The sequence below is a fragment of the Eptatretus burgeri genome, unplaced genomic scaffold (assembly GCF_056783735.1).
Source record: "Eptatretus burgeri isolate ZD-2024b unplaced genomic scaffold, Ebu_testis_v1 Ebu_testis_scaffold_3168, whole genome shotgun sequence".
Lineage (NCBI taxonomy): Eukaryota > Metazoa > Chordata > Myxini > Myxiniformes > Myxinidae > Eptatretus > Eptatretus burgeri.
Window position 1 is genome coordinate 257665 of NW_028225116.1, and position 17336 is coordinate 275000.

The 17336-nt window shown below is 45.0% G+C and overlaps 1 protein-coding gene across 1 annotated transcript; it reads left to right on the forward strand.

Annotated features, from left to right (window-relative positions):
- Positions 1–1154: 1154 nt before the first annotated feature.
- Positions 1155–15563, forward strand: LOC147006534 (ras-related protein Rab-10-like). Its single transcript, XM_085868631.1, has 6 exons — positions 1155–1370; positions 3876–3936; positions 5554–5683; positions 13796–13885; positions 14327–14428; positions 15322–15563. The coding sequence occupies exons 1-6, from the start codon at positions 1244–1246 to the stop codon at positions 15424–15426; spliced, it is 615 nt and encodes a 204-aa protein (XP_085724757.1). The 5' UTR covers positions 1155–1243; the 3' UTR covers positions 15427–15563.
- The last annotated feature ends 1773 nt before the right edge of the window (positions 15564–17336 follow it).

The following is a 17336-nucleotide window of genomic DNA, read 5'->3' on the forward strand; positions in this document are numbered from 1 at the left end:
TTTATTTTTATGACATCACAGTGGCTTCGTCATTGAGGTGATTGTTTTTTTTATGACATCACATGGGCTTCGTCATTGAGGTGATTGTTGTTTTTTTATGACATCACAGTGGCTTCGTCATTGAGGTGATTGTTTGTTTGTTTTTTAATGAAATCACAGTGGCTTCGTCATTGAGGATATTTTTTTTATGACATCACAGTGGATTTGTCATTGAGGTGATTGTTTTTTTTAATGACATCACAGTGGCTTCATCATTGAGGTGATTGTTTGTTTGTTTTTTTATGACATCACACGGGCTTCGTCATTGAGGTGATTGTTTTTTTTTAATGACATCACAGTGTGCAGGTGAATGAAATGAGTTCAGAAAGTGGTGTTATGTTGATCGACGACAAAAAATAACCGAATTAGAGAATAAACAAGGAGAACAATTGATTTTTCTACACATGATTCACTCAATAAATAAGGTATCAAATCCTCCAAATATGGTTTCTTATCCATTTCCTCGATAATTTTTTTTATTAATTCATCTTTTAAAGCAACACTTTGAAATATGCCTCTGACTAATCGGGAGTTGATGTTCTCTGTGTTTTTTTTCTGCATTTTTTTGTGACATTTCATTCGAGCTCACCCGTCCTCAACGTGACGTCACACAGTGATGAAAGTTATCACGTAATCTCACATTTATTTCCTCTTTCCGAAAATATAAAAATTTTCCCCTTTAATATTTGACATAAAGATGATTTGATCGTTTTCGTCTAAGGCGGTGTATAATATCGCACAACACGCTTCAATGTTTTTTTATTTTTTAAAGGTTGCTTATATAGCTAAGGTGTTATTATATAACTCTCATGGATTGATGCGTTCATAAAGGGGGAAAATGAGCAAAGCAGTGGTCGTGTACAGGAAGGAGGAAAAATCGGAAATCACGGCAATGGCGGTTCGAGAATGAGGTGAATTAATTATCTTTCAGGTGGACGGTTGCAATTTGAAATGTCGCTGTGCATTGTGGGTCAATGCAGGTTTAAAAAAAAATAATAATAATAACGTGGTTCGCGAGAATCGTGAGATAATTTTTCTGAAGATACGATAATTTTGAGGTTCCAACACGATACGTATTTCCATTTTTCAAACCTGGCCAACCGTTTAATATTCAAACCGCCGCGCATGCGCAGTGGGTTCCGTTTATCAACCCGCAAAGCAGGCCGGGAAATACGTTTTTATTCCATTCCAGTGGCTGGAGATCATGGCCCACAGGTCGGACGTCCTGTCGTTCAAGCTTCTCCTAATCGGGGAACCAAACGTGGGGAAAACATCGATCATACACAGATTCTACCAAAATGTCTCCAACACCACGTTCATCTGTTCCCTCGGTACAACAGGCGTGTGCGGTGTCGGCCGTCCATTCATGTAACCGTCTTTTGTTTCGCTTCGTTGTCCGTCGCTCCTGCTCTATATTCGCTCGATTTAGCCACTCATTGTCCCCTGAAGCCTGGTGTTGCCTTCGCGGTTCGGGTGGTGGTTTGGGATCCCAGGTTCTGAGTTTGAATTAACACCAGGGGGGTTGACTCAGCCTGTCAACCTTCCATGTCGGTAAAATAAGTACCAGTGTACTGAAAATAGGGGCACTGCATCAACGGCACAGCTGCACCCATAACCAATGATGCAACCAGCAGCCAAAAAGTCTGCACACAAAAGGGGGGGATGTCCTCTGAGGATGCACTGTTTAAACTTGCTGGATATGTAATTTTTAATCTTGCTGGGTATGTAATTTTTAATCTTGCTGAGTATGTCATGTTTAATCTTGCTGGGAATGTAATTTTTAATCTTGCTGGGTATGTAATTTTTAATCTTGCTGAGTATGTCATGTTTAATCTTGCTGGGAATGTAATTTTTAATCTTGCTGGGTATGTAATGTTTAATCGTGCTGGGTATGTAATGTTTAATCTTGCTGGGTATGTAATGTTTAATCGTGCTGGGTATGTAATGTTTAATCTTGCTGGGTATGTCATGTTTAATCTTGCTGGGTATGCACTGTTTAATCTTGCTGGGTTTGTAATGTTTAATATTGCTGGGTAGGCAATGTTTAATCTTGCTGGGTATGTAATGTTTCATCTTGCTGGGTATGTGATGTTAAATCTTACTGGGAATGTAATGTTTAATCTTGCTCGGAATGTCATGTTTAATCTTGCTGGGTATGTAATGTTTAATCTTGCTGGGTATGCACTGTTTAATCTTGCTGGGTTTGTAATGTTTAATCTTGCTGGGTATGCACTGTTTAATCTTGCTGGGTTTGTAATGTTTAATCTTGCTGGGTATGTAATGTTTAATCTTGCTGGGAATGTAATGTTTAATATTGCTGGCAATGTAATGTTTTATCTTGCTGGGAATGCAATGTTTAATGTTGGTGGGTTTGTAATGTTTAATCTTGCTGGGTTTGTAATGTTTAATCTTGCGGGGTATGTAATGTTTAATCTTGCTGGGTATGTAATGTTTCATCTTGCTGGGTATGCACTGTTTAATCTTGCTTGGTTTGTAATGTTTAATATTGCTGGGTATGCACTGTTTAATCTTGCTGGGTTTGTAATGTTTAATCTTGCTGGGTATGTAATGTTTAATCTTGCTGGGAATGTAATGTTTAATATTGCTGGCAATGTAATGTTTTATCTTGCTGGGAATGCAATGTTTAATGCTGGTGGGTATGTAATGTTTAATCTTGCTGGGTATGTAATGTTTAATCTTGCTGGGTATGTAATGTTTAATTTTGCTGGGTATGCAATGTTTAATCTTGCTGGGTATGTAATGTTTAATCTTGCTGGGAATGTAATTTTTAATCTTGATGGGTATGTAATGCTTCATTTTGCTGGGTGTGCAATGTTTAATCGTGCTGGGTACGTAATGTTTAATGTTGCTGGGAATGTAATTTTTAATCTTGCTGGGTGTGTAAAGTTTAATCTTGCTGGGAATGTAATTTTTAATCTTGCTGGGTATGCACTGTTTAATCTTACTGAGTATGTAATGTTTAATCTTGCTGGGTATGTAATGTTTAATCTTGCTGGAAATGTAATGTTTAATCGTGCTGGGTACGTAATGTTTAATGTTGCTGGGAATGTAATTTTTAATCTTGCTGGGTATGCACTGTTTAATCCTACTGAGTATGTAATGTTTAATCGTGCTGGGTACGTAAAGTTTAATCTTGCTGGGAATGTAATTTTTCATCTTGCTGGGTGTGTAAAGTTTAATCTTGCTGGGAATGTAATTTTTAATCTTGCTGGGTATGCACTGTTTAATCTTACTGAGTATGTAATGTTTAATCTTGCTGGGTATGTAATGTTTAATCTTGCTGGAAATGTAATGTTTAATCTTGCTGGGAATGTAATTTTTAATCTTGATGGGTATGCACTGTTTAAACTTACTGAGTATGTAATGTTTAATCGTGCTGGGTACGTAAAGTTTAATCTTGCTGGGAATGTAATTTTTAATCTTGCTGGGTATGCACTGTTTAATCTTACTGAGTATGTAATGTTTAATCTTACTGAGTATGTAATGTTTAATCTTGCTGGGTATGTAATGTTTAATCTTGCTGGGTATGTAATGTTTAATCTTGCTGGGTATGTAATGTTTAATCTTGCTGGAAATGTAATGTTTAATTGTGCTGGGTACGTAAAGTTTAATCTTGCTGGGAATGTAATGTTTAATCTTGTTGGGTATCTGATGTTTCATCTTGCTGGGTATATAATGTTTAATCTTGCTGGGTATCTGATGTTTCATCTTGCTGGGTATGCAACGTTTGCTATACAAGCCGTGATTGTGAGTATTATTGGACGATGTGGTTTGTAAGATTCCCGTGACAATGGTTCTCCTTTCCCTTTCCGTAGGTGTTGGTTGCAGGGTGGTGATGGTGGAGATTGGTGGAAAGAGGATAAAGTTAGAGATCTGGTGAGTATCAGTGTGAGAGGTGAGATGTTGATTTGTCCTGACTTCGTGCAGGGATCTTAACAGGAAGAGATGTTGTGAAAGGAATTGCTGATTTGAAATACAGAGAGCGAAGATGGAGACAAGGCAATTCCGCTCCATCCCTGAACTGAATCTCTGCATCAATGAATACTCTGTTCCAGGTCTGCCATGCGGACTCCTACCCGCTCTTTCATCGCAGCCACTTGTATCCGTCTCACTGGGGAAACGCCTAGGTACCAATCTTACAAACTGTCATGACTGTGAACCCTTGGAGGATGAGACGAGAGAGGTAGACCAAGAATCACCTGCATGGCCATTATAAAGCGGTGGCCTGGACCGAGCAGTGTGGAACGTTGAAGCTTGCGGACATGCTAACACCTTGATCCATGGTATCCAACCTCCTGGATGAAGGTAACACCTGACCTACTAACTATTAATCTAAATCTCTTGATGAGTGATCACCTGTCCTTCCATCCACTACCTCAGTTATGTTGAAAAGCTCTTTCTTTTACTTGGATTTGTGCCCTCGGCTCCTCTTTTTGTCAGTGTACAACTGGGACTGAGGAGTAACAGGTGTACCCAATAAGCAAGGGAATGAAGGATCAGCAAAAGAAGAGAAAGAGGAGGGGATGAAACAGGAAGATGTAAGTGTTTTGGCTTAGTTAGGGTTAATGGGGGTAGAAAAGATCACGAGTAGGGCTGGAGGTGTTGATGTGCACCACCTGCGTTTGAAGCCGAAGACGTTAGTGTGGGATTGAACCCTCTCAGGAAGATTGTTCCACAGACTGGAGAAAAGAAGAACGAATAGTGCAGGTGTGTGGTGAGTGTCGATTTTTGGGAATGTAACCAGGAGGAGGTTACTGGAAGAACGCACACGTACTCATGGACTTGCTTGGGAGGGTCCGAGGAGTCAGAGAGCAGAGGGAGGTAGATCCGAGCAGAAGTGGTAAAAACCAGAGAGGACATCGACCTGCTATCTTTTGCCTACGTAATGGCTTATCCACGAGGTAGAGCCCTGTTCTTCCTCATCTTAGTTATAACTTGGAGCCTTCAATCTTGGAATCAATCGAGGGTCCTCTGTCGGCCTTGTCGGTCAACCTTTCAGGCCTCCAACACGTTCTTATCTCAACACAAACCATTTTGCTGTGAGGGAACCTTGAGCATCCCTCGTTTCAAGAGGCCCCTTCATCGTGTTTTCGGGGTTGTGATGGAAGATGAATTGCAAAATAATGAGCCCTTGTATCCATCTGAAAGAATGGCCTGATGGACCAGAATCGACCTGGACCTGTTTGCAGTCGGAGTGCCAGCATTATCTTGTAGAATGTTGTTGGCTGCTTTGCAGGCCCATATGGGTAATCATCCACCACCATGCTTCCATGTAGTTGTAAGTTGACGAGGCTAACGTTCTCTATTTTGTTGAAACACCTGTACTTACTGGTTGCCTGGAAATCTGAACATCTGGAGAGATCACGTGTCTCCGACTTTGCTCAATATACTGGTTGAGGTTCCATGCCCTTTGTTGTGAGGCTTGCACATTACCTTGTGTGTGGAGGAGTGGCCTCTGCTAATGATCTATGTTGTGATTTATTTGTGTGGTAGGGATAACCTCTGGCAAGACTACTTCAATGTCTCTTTCTTCCACGGAGTCACGGGCATGATGATTGTGTATGACGTCACCAACAACAGAAGTTTTGAGGCAATCAGCAAATGGCTTCGATTCATTCACAAGGTCAGTCATTGTTGGGAGAATGTAAGACTCTGGGACTTGTTTAATGTCTCGTCTCACGAAGGTGCCAGGCACCTCGTCGGAGTGTGCGCATGTGCGGTCTGCGATCGCGGGTTTCATTGTCACGATGCGTGAAGGGCTCGGCCTGACAAGGAAAATCTCAATAACACATCTCTATAACTCACCATCAAAGGAGACTAACTTGATGTACTCCTGCACAAGTGCAGACAAGATGATCCAATGAAAAAGGCTTCTCTTTCAGGACAATGCACCTGCTCACAACTCCAGAACTGGCAAGGTGGCCCCGAGGGACTGCGGATCTCATCCGCTTCATCCTCATCATCTGGCTTCATACAACTTCTCTTAGTTTACAGACATGTCATTTTAAATACTCCCAAAGAATACAGGTCATGTGATGCACAAAAGGATCTTTTATTGGAATTTTGGACTCATTTAATGAATCATTGCAATGGACAGTTCAGAGTCCAAGGGTGCTTTATTTAATTATTACTTTTTGGCTCTGTCCTTCCTTCCTGCACAGCATGAGCTTTCTCTCGTGGCCCTTCATGCACCGAGTTATTTTACTTTTCTGCAGTACTTGTTTCTCATTGAGCTCACCTTGTCCTCAACCCAGCATTTGCCCCCCCAAAAATAAATAAATATATATATATATATATATATATATATATATATATATATATATATATATATATATATATATATATATTTTGTTACGAATTTGGGAATTCGATTGCACACAACATTCAGGTTCTTTTAGTCAGCTATGTCGATAAGTGCTTGTTCCCTAGATAGTTCACCTTTCATTGTTTAAATGTTCAGAAATCGATTAGATGCGCTGTGGATCGATTTAATAGTTAGGGAACGAACAATGGAGACATCCCTCCCCCTCTTCTGCGAAGAGGAAGAACCACCCTGCCGTCCCATGACTCGTGATATCAACAACTCCCTCCCACCCGTGGCTGAGCGGGGGATGGAGCACGAGGGCATGAGTCACGCCGGGAGCGGGGGGAAGGGCGGGAGAAGGATAAGAAGAGATCTTTTCTTTGGTTTGTGGACAGAGTTGGAGAAGGGAGTAGAGAGTAGCCGTTCAACAGACCTTCGGGTCCTGTTTGGCTTGGGTTAGGGTTGAGGCCTTCGGAAGCTTTTTTCTTCGGCTGGCTCAGTGAGCTTCGGCTGAGGCCTGGCTCGGGAGAAGGCTTTTTGGAGGCTTTTTGCTTTGTGGTTCCATGAGCTTCGGCTTCTGCTTGGCTCGGGAGAGCTTTTTGCTTCAAGCTGCCCTGTTTTAAAGAAAGTTAAGCTAGTCGCTCGGCTCGAGCTGCGAGTGGTGGCTTCTTCTTCTTGGTTCGTGGAGCTCTTTGTTCTCCATTTTGGTTCCCGGCTTGGTGCGACTCATCGACCTCTTCTTGGAGGTGGTTCCTCGGGAAAGCGACGCATCGACGGGAAGGATCGGCGCCTCGTCTCACCAGCACGTGTTGAGAAGCGCGGGAGGTGGTTCCTCGGGGAAGTGACGCATCAACGGGAAGGATCGGCGCATCGACGGGAAGGATCGGCGCCTCGTCTCACCAGCACGTGTTGAGAAGCGCGGGAGGATTCGCGGGAGCTCGGGAAGGATCGCAGCTCGCAACGATTGGGTCCAGCTCGCTCTCGCTGGAGCCCAGGTCCGAACAACTTGAAGACTACACGAGTTGGAGAGGTTCGAGATAGGTTCTGGGTTTCAGCTCACCTGTCCTCCGAGCTGGAGCTCGTTATTAAAGGCCTCTGCCACCGTCATTTCCGTCATTACGCCGTCATTTCTTGGGTGTGTGTGTGTGTGTGTGTGCGTGTGTCCGTGGGCCCGTCTAATAAGTAGGAACTACTGTTAAGTGCAAGTGACTGTACATAATAAGTAGACGGTTGTAGTTCTTTTGTCGTGCTTTTGTTGCTTGTATAATTGCATCCGTGTTTTGCCTTGTTTTATTGCATACTTGCTTTATTATAATAAATGTCCTTGTGTGAATGTAAACCTGTTCGTTGCGTCCATTCCCTCATTGAACTGCCCCATCTTGCACTCGGAATATAGTTGGTTTTTAAATAGCTGGTAAAGTGATCGGGTCCAATGGGACTGCGCGATAATACTCCGCTCGGTTATCCTAAAACGAAGCGAGCTGCTTCAGCGGCTCGTTTCCAAGCGGTCCCGTTGAGGTACAATCTCTCAGTAACCTACCTGCGCTAATAATTAGGTAAATCGAAGATTTGGCGATCGGACCCTGTAGCGCGGGTAGAGTGCGGACAAGGTTGTGGTGGGATTAAAAACCCACCCGTGACTGGTTTCTGGCGTTGTTCCAGAAAGTCATAACTGGATTGTCCATTCGGTGGGCGAAGCGATCGCTATTGGTTCGATGCGGTCGTTCGCACGCCGGCGGGCGGGAATTCTATAACAATATATATATATATATATATATATATATATATATATATATATATATATATATATATATATATTGTTACGGTACAACATACAGTTGTCCTGAGTCAGTTATTCCATTAATATACGTATAGTTAGGTCCCCACCTTTTGTCTAGGGAGTGTGTTGTGATGGGCTATCAGTTAGGTCATAAAATCATTTTCCCCTTATATTTTATTCCCTCCTTTTACGATCCCCGGTGCCTTCATCTCACTTGCTACCCTCGTTTCGCTGGCCACAGCGTACCACCGTCTACCAGGACTCTCGCTTTCTGAGTCAAAATCCCGACGTTCGGCTGGACAAACGCTGTAGCTGCGCCACATCCACTTGCCAAAGGCCAGACATGCAAGGCGTGGGCGGACAATACCGGAGTCTGGCTGAAACCCAGCCCAGAAAGGCGGACCACGTGAAGGGCCGGTCCAATCGGGATGCTCGGATTGGACGATGACGTCGGTTTCAAAATGGCTCCTCCCCGAACTCCGGGCTTTATAAAGTATGGACCAATCCTCAGAGAGTGGTCGAAGTTGGTTGGTTGAAGTGGTTGCGAAGGTAGTTGGGTTGGTTGGAAGGAAAATTGCAGATGAGAATTGGGAGAGAATTGTAGAGTGAAGAAATTGAAAGGGGTTTGGAGTAGTTGTGAGATTGTTCCTGCTACTTGTCTCCGCCGATACGACGTCTAACCGCCCCCTTGCTTCTCGACCAAGCCTCCTGTCTGGCCCCGCTTTCTGTTCCTTATCTCCGACCTCATGACCTCGACGAACGGCCTCTTGCCTGGTCCTGTCTGCTGCTCATCTCTCGCCCCCTTTGGACTCTGCTATGCTCCACTCATGCGCCTCCTGCAGACACGATCTCCACACCTACGGTTGTGGCCGAACAACTCAACCATTATTTGGTGCCACCCACGGAGCATCCCTCCCCCGAAATGCTCAGGTACTGAGAAACTGTAACCTCAACTCCCTCCCTGCAAAAGTCCCTTTCACAATTGGGTTTACTTTGTCTGAGTGTGTGTCTGAGAGTGTTGGTGCCTGTATACCTCGTCCATCTTGTATACCTCGTATTCCCTGCCCCTTCATAAAAAAATAATGATTTAATAAAAATAAATAAAGGGTGATAATGAAAATAAATCAAAGTGTGAGGCAAACTAAATCCTAATTTGAGATGTCTCCACTCAGTCACAAAAACAGACTAGGGGAAAGATAAAAATAAAAGAAAATCCCCCCTTTATGCCGGCACTCAGCTTTGCATCCAGAGATGACCTTGAGGAGCCTGGTGTCGTCGAACCACGGAGCCACCGTGCGGGAAAACGCACCAAAATGGCACTAAGTCTCTCCGCGGCCACGTCCATGCGGTAATTAGTGCGGATGATCTTCAATGCCAGGAGTCCACAAACTGCCATAGTTTCTTCTCACGATCGAGATTGACACTCCGCTCCCTCAAAGTTCCAGGTCCACACACACCAAATGGCACCGCCTTTCTCCTTGATTATACAACAAGGCGACTGCCGAGGCTGGCAGCGAAGGGACGAACAGGAGAGACCGTCAGCCGAGTCTTGGCTTTCTTGTCGGTCCTGCCAAACCGACAACGGCTAGCATCTTATTTCAACACCAGCAACACAGTGAGAATCTGGCAGCTCTCTCGTCGTGCCCAGAAGAGACAAGAGGGTCGACTGTTCTCTTTCAACAGTCCTCCCTCTCTCGAACCTTCTCTCCGTTACTTCACCCTGACCAAACATCAGCCCCAGGAGCGTGGCCTGCCGGTTACATTTCTTGGGAGGCAGGGTTTAGTCTGCTGGTTGTTGTTGTGGTGAATTGTTCGTTCTGGCTGCTCTTGTAAATGTAAAAATGTCGCAAAAGGTCACAGGGGGAAATCACATGTTGGGAGAAACTAGCCTTAGAGCCGACCGACTTAACACAACACCACCCCTGTGTGGTGACACGTAAACAATGTTAAGCTCACAGTTTTCCCGACTTCAATTACATTGAGATGTCTCCGACTCATCCACGGACCATGCTCTACCACACAATCCAATCTTCACAATGGGATTCCTCCATCTATCCTCAAAAACGTAACAATACATATATATAATATAAATGTACAAATATATATGTATATGTATATATATATATATATATATATATATATATATATATATATATATATATATATATATATATATATACACACACACACACACACACACACACACACACACACACACACACACACACACACACGGGAGAACAAGTATTTGATACACTGCCGATTTTGCAGGCTTTCCCACTTACAAAGCACGAAGAGGTCTGTAATTTTTATCAACGGTACACTTCAACTGTGAAAGACGGAATCTAAAACAAAAATCCTGAAAATCACATTGTATGATTTTAAAATAATTAATTTGCATTTTATTGCATGAAATAAGTATTTGATCACCTACTAACCAGTAAGAATTCCGGCTCTCACAGACCTGTTTGTTTTGTCTTTAAGAAGCCCTCCCATTCTCCACTAATTACCTGTATTCACTGCACCTGTTTGATCTCGTTATCTGCATAAAAAACAGCTGTCCACATTCAATCAGACTCCAAACTCTCCACAATGGGCAAGACAAGAGAGCTGTTGAAGGACATCAGGGACAAAATTGTAGACTTGCACAAGGCTGGGATGGGCTCCAGGACAATAGGCAAGCAGCTTGGTGAGAAGGCAACAACTGTTGGCGCAATTATTAGAAAATGAAAGAAGTTCAAGATAATAGTCAATCTCCCTCGGTCTGGGGCTCCATGCAAAATCTCACCTCGTGGAGCCTCAATTATCATGAGAAAGGTGAGGGATCAGCCCAGAACTACACGGCAGGACCTGGTCAATGACCTGAAGAGAGCTGGGACCACAGTATCAAAATAAACCATCAGTAACACACTACGCAGTCATGGATTAAAATCCTGCAGCGCACGTAAGGTCCCTCTGCTCGAGCCAGCGCATGTCCAGGCCTGTCTGAAGTTTGCCAATGACCATCTGGATGATCCACAGGAGGAATGGGAGAAGGTCATGTGGTCTGATGAGACCAAAATAGAGCTTTTTCGTTTAAACTCCACTCGCCGTGTTTGGAGGAAGAAGAAGGATGAGTACAACCCCAAGAACACCATCCCAACCGTGAAGCATGGAGGTGGAAACATCATTATTTGGGGATGCTTTTCTTCAAAGGGGACAGGACGACTGCACCGTATTGAGGGGAGGATGGATGGGGCCATGTATCACGAGATCTTGGCCAACAACCTCCTTCCCTTTACAAGAGCATTGAAGATGGGACGTGTCTGGTCTTCCATCATGATAACGACCCGAAACACACAGCCAGGGCAACTAAGGAGTGGCTCCGTAAGAAGCATCTCAAGGTCCTGGAGTTGCCTCGCCAGTCTACAGAGCTGAACCCAATAGAAAATCTTTGGAGGGAGCTGAAAGTCTGTGTTACCCAGCGACATCCCCGAAACCTGAAGGATCTGAAGAAGATCTGCATGGAGGAGTGGGCCAAAATTCCTGCTGCTGTTTGTGCAAACCTGGTTAAGAACTGCAGGAAAGGTCTGATCTCTGTAATTGCAAACAAAGGTTTCTGTACCAAATATTAAATTCTGTTTTGTCTGATGTTTCAAATACTTATTTCATGCAATAAAATACAAATTAATTCTTTAAAAATCATACAATGTGATTTTCAAGATTTTTATTTTAGATTCCGTATTTCACAGTTAAAGTGAACCTCTGTTAAAAAAAAAATTACAGACCTCAACGTGCTTTGTAAGTGGGAAAACCTGCAAAATCGGCAGTGTATCAAATACTTGTTCTCCCCACTGTATTTATATATTGTTGCGAATTCGCGCCCGCCGGCATGCGAACGGCCACGTGACTCGAATCGCGGCACGTCGCCCACCGGACGGACAATTCTGTCGTGACCCTCTCGGACTAACGCCGGGAGCTAGTCACGGATGGGCCTTTCGGCCTCACCACGATCGTGCCAATCGGCCACCCGCGTGGGATGGGGTTGTTCGCCAAACTCGACCTACCTAAGTACCCACGCGAATGGTAGACCCGGCGATCGCACCTCGCCGCAGGTCGACAACGGACACGGGCGGCTTAAGTGATCCGTTCCGTGCTATCGGGATAACCGAGCGGTGTTATCGTCGGCCTCGACGGTTCCGATTAATTATCGGGCGTATTAAGCCCACGACGAACCCGTTACGTGAAGCAAGATGGAGATTCAATTGAAGAAAAGACGAAGCGAAACGGGAAAATAGTTCAACATAATGCACATTTATTCCGCGGCACACGGAGAGCACACATATACAGCCAAACAGAATGCACATATATCAAATGCAACAAAAGAAACAATGACGCAGAGACACTACCGACTAAGACCGACACACGGCAACACTTAAACAGTTTTACTTCACCAGACTGGCGCCGACACACATTTACTCAAAAGCAAAGGAAAGAAGCCACCCTCATAGGCAAGGGGGCAGACGGGCCCATAGGCCAATGTGTGTGCGGGACCTGAAGGAGCGGTCAGGCCCGCGAGACCGGGGGGGTCCTACCCGCGTCCTTGTGATGAGCCGAAAATGTGGCTGCGCGGCGGTGCCCCGACTTCGTGCTCCTTCGCGGGTTTCATTGGCACCGCTTGGAGTGGGGTGGGAACGGGGCCCCCTTTTTGCTTGTTGGGTTGCTTTATGCAGCTTCTTCGGCTGGAGGAGTATTGTGGGAGGGGTCAATTGTTTATATAATCCGAGCCACCTGGGTTTAGTTTAATTAGATGAGAGCTGATTGGCGATTCCCTCCATTCACAGGTGAGAGATGTGGGTGGGTCTTTCTTTTTTTTAATATATATTGACTGCTTTTGACGTTTGCACGTGGTACATGCTTGGGAGCCTCATTGGTGTGCATCGCTGTCTGCACTATCGCTGATGATTCGCCAATAAGCGACGGAACCGGTCCAGTAGCTGAGGGGGTGTGCAGCATTGGGATTCCCATGTGTGTACAATGTGTGAACGTCTTTATAGTTGTTGAGGAACTCTGTGAAGGGTTCGAAACAGCATAGCGCTTACCTTGTGTTGGTTTTCTTCGGTTGCTTCATGCAACTTCTTTGCTGAAGGAGTGTGGGAGGGGTCAATTGTATATATATATATATATATATATATATATATATATATATATATATATATATATATATATATATATATATATATATATATATATATATATATATTTGGATCAAACTTTAAAAGTATTAGGCCATTGGGTACCCGTGTAGCCAAATGGCTTGTGCGGAATTAGCTGTTGAACTCTCATTAACAGGTCAGAGTGCTGGAGTGTGGATATGACATGGGTGTGATGCGCCAAATGGTCTTCTCCTGTACCTAAGTTTCTTTGTCCTCCCTTTTCGATAGGCGCTGACACCAATTCCGTGCTTTCATTTTCAGCAACGTCGTGCTCTTTTCAAAGTGTCCATTTTGTTTTTTTTGGAGGGGGAGTGTTTGCTTTTGACACAATCTTTTCCAGGTGCACAGTCATATTTCTCGCTGGCCAGGTACACCTGGGTATACTGAAGACTCGTATCATGTGAATTCCCATAAAGTCTCGTCTTTTTCCTGCTTGTTGTATTTGCCATACGCCAGTACGTCAAGAGGGACGTGAAGCTCGTGCTAATTGGAAACAAGTGCGACTTGGAGAAGGGGCGAGTTGTGTCCAAGGAGAGGGGAGAACAGGTACTGCACCTGACTGTTCTGTATCCCTGAGGATGTTTGACCTACGTTTATTGAGATGTGGTGTTTCGGTCTTCTCTTTAATCCTCAATGGTCGTAAATGGCTTGTGGGAATGCCGTGCCAACCGGGATTCTGATTATACAAAATGGAGGTCTTGTTTGTGTCACCCCGCATGCTGATGTACTTCATCCGTACCACAGAGGTACCGTTTCATCCATATCGGTGTTTTGTTTTGTGGCGCGCATTTTGTTGACAAAATCGAGGCTCACAGAAGAGCGAGGTGACAGAAGGTAGTTCGTTCATGCCCACGTGGCCAGGAGGAACCTCCATTGATGTGTCCTCGTCACATCTCATTTTGAAAGCTGGCGCCGCTGTGTTCCACCGGCATTGGTACTCAGCACGGAAGTGATCTATGTACTTATTGAATTGTGTTCTGTGCTCAGGCTGCGATGGGACACAATATGGAGTTGTTTGAGACGAGCGCCATTTTAAATATCAACATCAGCGACGCGTTCTTCACGTTGATCGAAGACATTCTGAGTGAGGTACGGGATGTTGTGAACGGGCGTTTCTTGCTTCCTGGTTCTCTGGCAACCCAGGCCAAGTTCATGATGGCGTTTCATCCGTATCAGTGTTTTCTTTTGTTTTTGGCGGGTAATTTTGTTGACAAAATCGAGGCTCATAGAAGAGCGAGGTGACAGAAGGTAGTGACAATGGGGCCACTGGTTAATATAACAATCAAGGGAATGAGCTAACAACAACAGAAGAGAGAGAAAGAGAGAGAGAGAGAGAGAGAGAGAGAGAGAGAGAGAGAGAGAGAGAGAGAGAGAGAGAGAGAGAGAGAGAGAGAGAGAGAGAGAGAGAGAGAGAGAGAGAGAGAGAGAGAGAGAGAGCGCGCTAACACAGTAATCTGCAAGTAAGAGTCTAAGGGGCTCAATGGAGGAAGGAAAGATCATCTGTAGGGATGGGGGATGAGATGTCGCGACACCACTTGATTGAGGACCTGAAGGGACGAGTAGGATAGAACTTCGTCTGGAAGACATTTCCCGAAATGGGGGAAAAGAGGAATATAGGAATGGATTTTTGGGATCGAACCCAGAAGGGGGTTCGTGGAAGGACGTGTCCGTCCTGGAGGAGCAACGGAGGGCCGAGAGAGAAAAGGGAGCAGATGTTGGCACAAAGTATTACCGTCGGACCAGTCATGACCTCAACACCATCAGGTGTCTTAAACTATATTAAATAATCGGGTGAACATTTTATTAAGGTAAATTGGGAGAGGGTTTGCGGATTGGGGGGAGAGGGAGGGAAGATCTCCTTATGAATGGTCAAATAAAATGATGTAGCTGTCTCTAGATGTTTGGCGAACAAGCTGGTGTGCGCTTGCAATAACGAGACTGTACGATCTAACTTTAGAAATGCATCTTCTTCTTCTCTCTAGATGCCAGAACAAGAGCCAGAGAGAGTGGTGGAAGGAATAGATTTGGTGGTTTCGAGCAGCAGTGGTGGAGAGGTGGATTGGAGGAGCAGATGCTGTCCATGTTGACCCTTCCCTCATCCCCCCCTTGCTGCCTGCACTTGAATGTTGTTGTAAAATTGGTGGCTTTTCCCTCCAGGTCACGAAAGACCTTGTTGCACGTAACACCGCCACACCAGGATGCTAATAAACCGAAAGCACCCCGACTGAGTAGAGTTGCCTCAGTGATGTGAGTGATGAAGGCTCAAATGCTCATCGGTGATGGTTGTGCCGTACTTGACACTTCACTCCATTTCCTTTGTCATCCTTTACGGAATAAAACCACCCCATGGGGGAGGTGACCCCTTTCCGGTCCACAGATGCAACGCTTTGTACCATGGAAACTCTCTGACCCAAATTGCTTTGAACCATAATAGATACTGTTGGAAGTCACCAGTCCTGGTGGGATTTTTGTCAAGGAGGGAAAAAACCTCAAATGGTGAAAATATTAAAAAGCACGACAAAGCCATTGTAGATGCCCAGGAGGGGATTCGCTGTGTCGTGCCTGCTCGTCACGTGACCAATAACTACCTTGATCAAAATATCAGAATCAAAGCATTAATGAAGGGGCAAGCAGGGATTTTAGGATGAGCAATCTGGTGTTGTGTCTAGTACGACGCGTACCTGGCTGGAAATGGCGATGAGGACAGGCAATCGTCTCTCGAACCATCCGTGTCGACAACGAATCAGAGAGCAGGTTTCCGAGAAGAAGCAACCAGACCTCCAACTAAACTCGCGCATGCATGGCCGCGGCTCTTATCTCCCCAGGTACTCGCCTTCCGGGACGTTATTGGACTTGCCATTGGACGCCCACTGCCGGTGAATGGCTCCGCCTTTTGGGTGGTCCCGCCCCTCTCCAGTGTTCCAGAACTCTATTCTCTGACCTGACCTCCAGTTATTGGTTCCATTGAATGCGCAAAGTGCTTTCTGTGTGCTTTTGTGCCCACTGTTTGCAGGCTGCACTCATTGGTGGTCATCAGTGAGGACGCTGTGCAGGACCGAATGGCACCCAAGTGCTGTGATTCAGGCAATTGGTTCCATAAGTTTTGTAGTTTTTTATCAACCGGATCTGGGATAAAGGTGCATCCACCCACCTCAACCCCCCCTGCCCCCCATGGAAAGAAAAAAAACAAACAACCTCACTGGTAGAGCTGGGAACGTGGCTGTGATGGTGTGCAAGAAAAGGGAATGTCCTTCAATGATTGATGTGCGAGTGTCAAGAGAGGAGGTGGAGAGCAATTTACCAATTGTGCCATTTGGCAGAATGATCGAATCCAGTGGTGCAGGCAGGCAGACAGATTCCCCAAAACACTGATCTCATCATTGGGAGGGATCGTGTGCTTGGAATCATCCCATTGGACCTTTCTTGTCATCAATGCTGGCAGACGGGTCCTCCAGCTGAACTTCCATCCCATTGGACATGTACAGGGTATGGTCCGAATATCCTCCTACTCCTCCCACACTCTCTTCAATCCCATTCTTCTCTCATAGCTGAGTCTCGCTCGGCCCGGAATCAATCCAGTAACCCTGCGCTGAACCCTCTTGATGGCAGCGACTGCATGTCCTTCCTGAGTTGTGGCGACCAAAATTGCACACAATATTCCACATGTGGCCCTCACGATGTTCACACCACCTCTTCTGATTTACAATCGATCCCCCTCCGAATAAAACCGCAGTTTCACCGATTGCTGCCTTGTCCTCTCCGTTTCCTTTGACCAACCTCCAAAATAAAACATGAGGTCCCACCGAGATTTGAACTCAGATCACTGTATTCAAAGTCCAGTGTTAACCATGACACCATTGGACCTTGTGTGTATGTTATCAGATGGAAAACCAAATCCTACATTGGAATCATCAGAAGCAATCTGAACAAGCAACGAGTAAAGATGGAGTGATCAGGAGGAACATGAATCGGATTCGGGTTTCAGCTCCCACTCTCA

Coding starts and splice junctions, on each gene's coding strand:
- LOC147006534 (XM_085868631.1), top strand. CDS start 1,244: ATGGCCCACAGGTCGGACGTCCTGTCGTTCAAGCTTCTCCTAATCGGG. Junction 5,684..13,795: donor GGCTTCGATTCATTCACAAG/GTCAGTCATTGT, acceptor GCCATACGCCAG/TACGTCAAGAGGGACGTGAA. Junction 13,886..14,326: donor CCAAGGAGAGGGGAGAACAG/GTACTGCACCTG, acceptor TTCTGTGCTCAG/GCTGCGATGGGACACAATAT.